This window comes from Teleopsis dalmanni, chromosome 1, assembly GCF_002237135.1.
Source record: "Teleopsis dalmanni isolate 2A chromosome 1, ASM223713v2, whole genome shotgun sequence".
Lineage (NCBI taxonomy): Eukaryota > Metazoa > Arthropoda > Insecta > Diptera > Diopsidae > Teleopsis > Teleopsis dalmanni.
The window spans coordinates 70,402,927-70,405,079 of NC_051846.1; the positions used below are offsets into that span (position 1 = coordinate 70,402,927).

The 2,153-nt window shown below is 35.7% G+C and overlaps 1 protein-coding gene across 1 annotated transcript in view; it reads right to left on the reverse strand.

Moving 5' to 3' along the window:
- LOC119684394 (paired box protein Pax-6-like) overlaps positions 1-1,724 on the reverse strand; it is a gene marked incomplete at its 3' end in the record, with an annotated part of 9,565 nt that extends 7,841 nt beyond the window's left edge. The window contains exon 1 of the mRNA XM_038098431.1: positions 1,580-1,724. Coding sequence (XP_037954359.1) covers positions 1,580-1,724 — 145 coding nt within the window. The remainder of the gene's footprint in view (positions 1-1,579) is intronic.
- Positions 1,725-2,153: the final 429 nt, after the last annotated feature.

The window sequence follows — 2,153 nt, forward strand, 5'->3', positions numbered from 1 at the left end:
ACGTGTCATAACCAAAAATTCAAACCATTCATTCCAACACAAAATGGCTGCTTTTCATCACATGATACATAGAATGCTCACGCTACCCCTTACACAAGCAGCCATCAATGAAGAAACTACATACATTAAAGAAATAGCGGACATCAACGGATACCCTCAAAACACCATCGATAGAATCATAAAAAAGAAACGAAGGCAACTACATTCCAGGAACATGACGACATTGACAGCAGAAAAACCAAAACAAAGAAGAGTCGCTGTAGTATACAATAACACTCGAAAGGTCTAAAATCTAAGTTAAAAAAGTTCAATATCGACTTAGTTCACTCTAGTAGACCACACCAACTTGAATGCCTTTTACCATCCGCAAAAGACCCAATTGACCCATTCGAAAAATGCGGAGTATACAAAATAGAGTGTGGCTCCTGCAACAAAGTATACATCGGACAAACCAAAAGACCCTTATCAGTAAGACTTGAAGAACACCTGAAGGAAGTAAGAGAAGCACCGAAGAATATGAACCCCCACATAAAATCAAATGTCGCCAGACATATAGTAAAGGAAAATCACCAAATCAACAGGGAAAACGCCCAAATAATCAAAAATGTAAGAGATAGCTGGAAATTAGAAACGGCAGAAAGCATCGAAATTCATAAATATCAGACCACAACTTTACTCAACGGCGACAAAGGCAACGTGTCATCGTGCCTTTTTAGATACATCCCAAAAAACCGACAACCAGTCGACCTAACTACCTGTATGTAAAATAAAAACAACACCAGACCAACCCCGCCACCATCTCTTACCTGTCACCCCCAAGGACAATAACCTTAGGATTTATTAATATTAAGTTTAGTATTAAAAATAACATGTTTATAGTATAAATAGTTTGTAAGATTGCTAGATGTTTTAATATTAGGAATTCTCCTGATGAAGGCAAAAGCGAATTTGCCGAAACACAAAAAAACTTTCGAAATAAAAGTTAGTATATTTTAAAAAACAAAAATAACCGCATTTAAGTATTTTACTGTTTTACTGGATCCCACTTCAGAGCAACCGGTTAGAGTTCACCAGCGTCTGTCTGCATCATTGCAAACAGGTGGTTTGTGTATAAGGTTGCTATACATTCTTTCAATTTCTATTTCTTATATTAAATTAAATTCCACCACTAGGTGTCACCAGTCCTGATACTCTGTGGCAGCACAAAAAGCGTGCCAAGCGCCAAATGCGGTGAAAACTACAAAAAGTAGTTTTTTGGTAAAAAGTGTGTAGAGTTAATAATAAGAATGATAACAATAAAAAGAAGAGACAAAAAGTCTAGCTAAAGTGTGCACAAGAATAACAACGTGTTTTTATTTAACTGATAGTGTATAGAAAATTAATGTGGTTTGTGCAACTACAACTGGTGACCCCTACTGAAAATAACACTGCAATATTAAACAACACCAAATAAAACAAAAAATCAAAATGAATAAAAAAAAGCAAGACAACAACAATACACAAACAAAAAATGCTGATGTTTGTGACGAAAAGCATGTAACATCAACGCTGGTGCATTCTATTCAAGATGCAAATTTACCTAAGTTTTGGAAGAATAAGCCTGATCTATGGTTTATACAAGTTGAATCACGATTCAGGTCCAAGGGGATAGAAAAGGATTTGGCTAAATATGACGCTGTGGTTGGTGCTGTGGATTTAGATGTCATCGAATTGGTGACAGACATCCTTCGCGATCCACCAATTGAAAATAAATACGAATATTTAAAACAAAATTTAATAAAACGCCTGACTCTATCCAGCGAAAAGCAGTTGTTGACGCTAATAAATGATCTTCAATTAGGAGACACAAAGCCAACACAATTATTACTAAAAATGAAAGAACTTGCACCTCGTCTTGATGAAGAATATTTAACGTCTATGTGGAAAAATAAATTACCTCAACATGTACGTGAACTATTAACAGTAACTGATAAATGTGATCTGGAAACTTTAGCAAGAGTAGCGGACAACATAATGGAACAAAGTCAACGAGACAACTACGTCATGGCTACCAGCATGAAATCTAAAATGTCTGAAGACTCTACAGATATAACAATTAAGAAGTTTGAACAGTTGTTCATGTCTTTCTCCAGTGACATCAGAACTAGACTAGA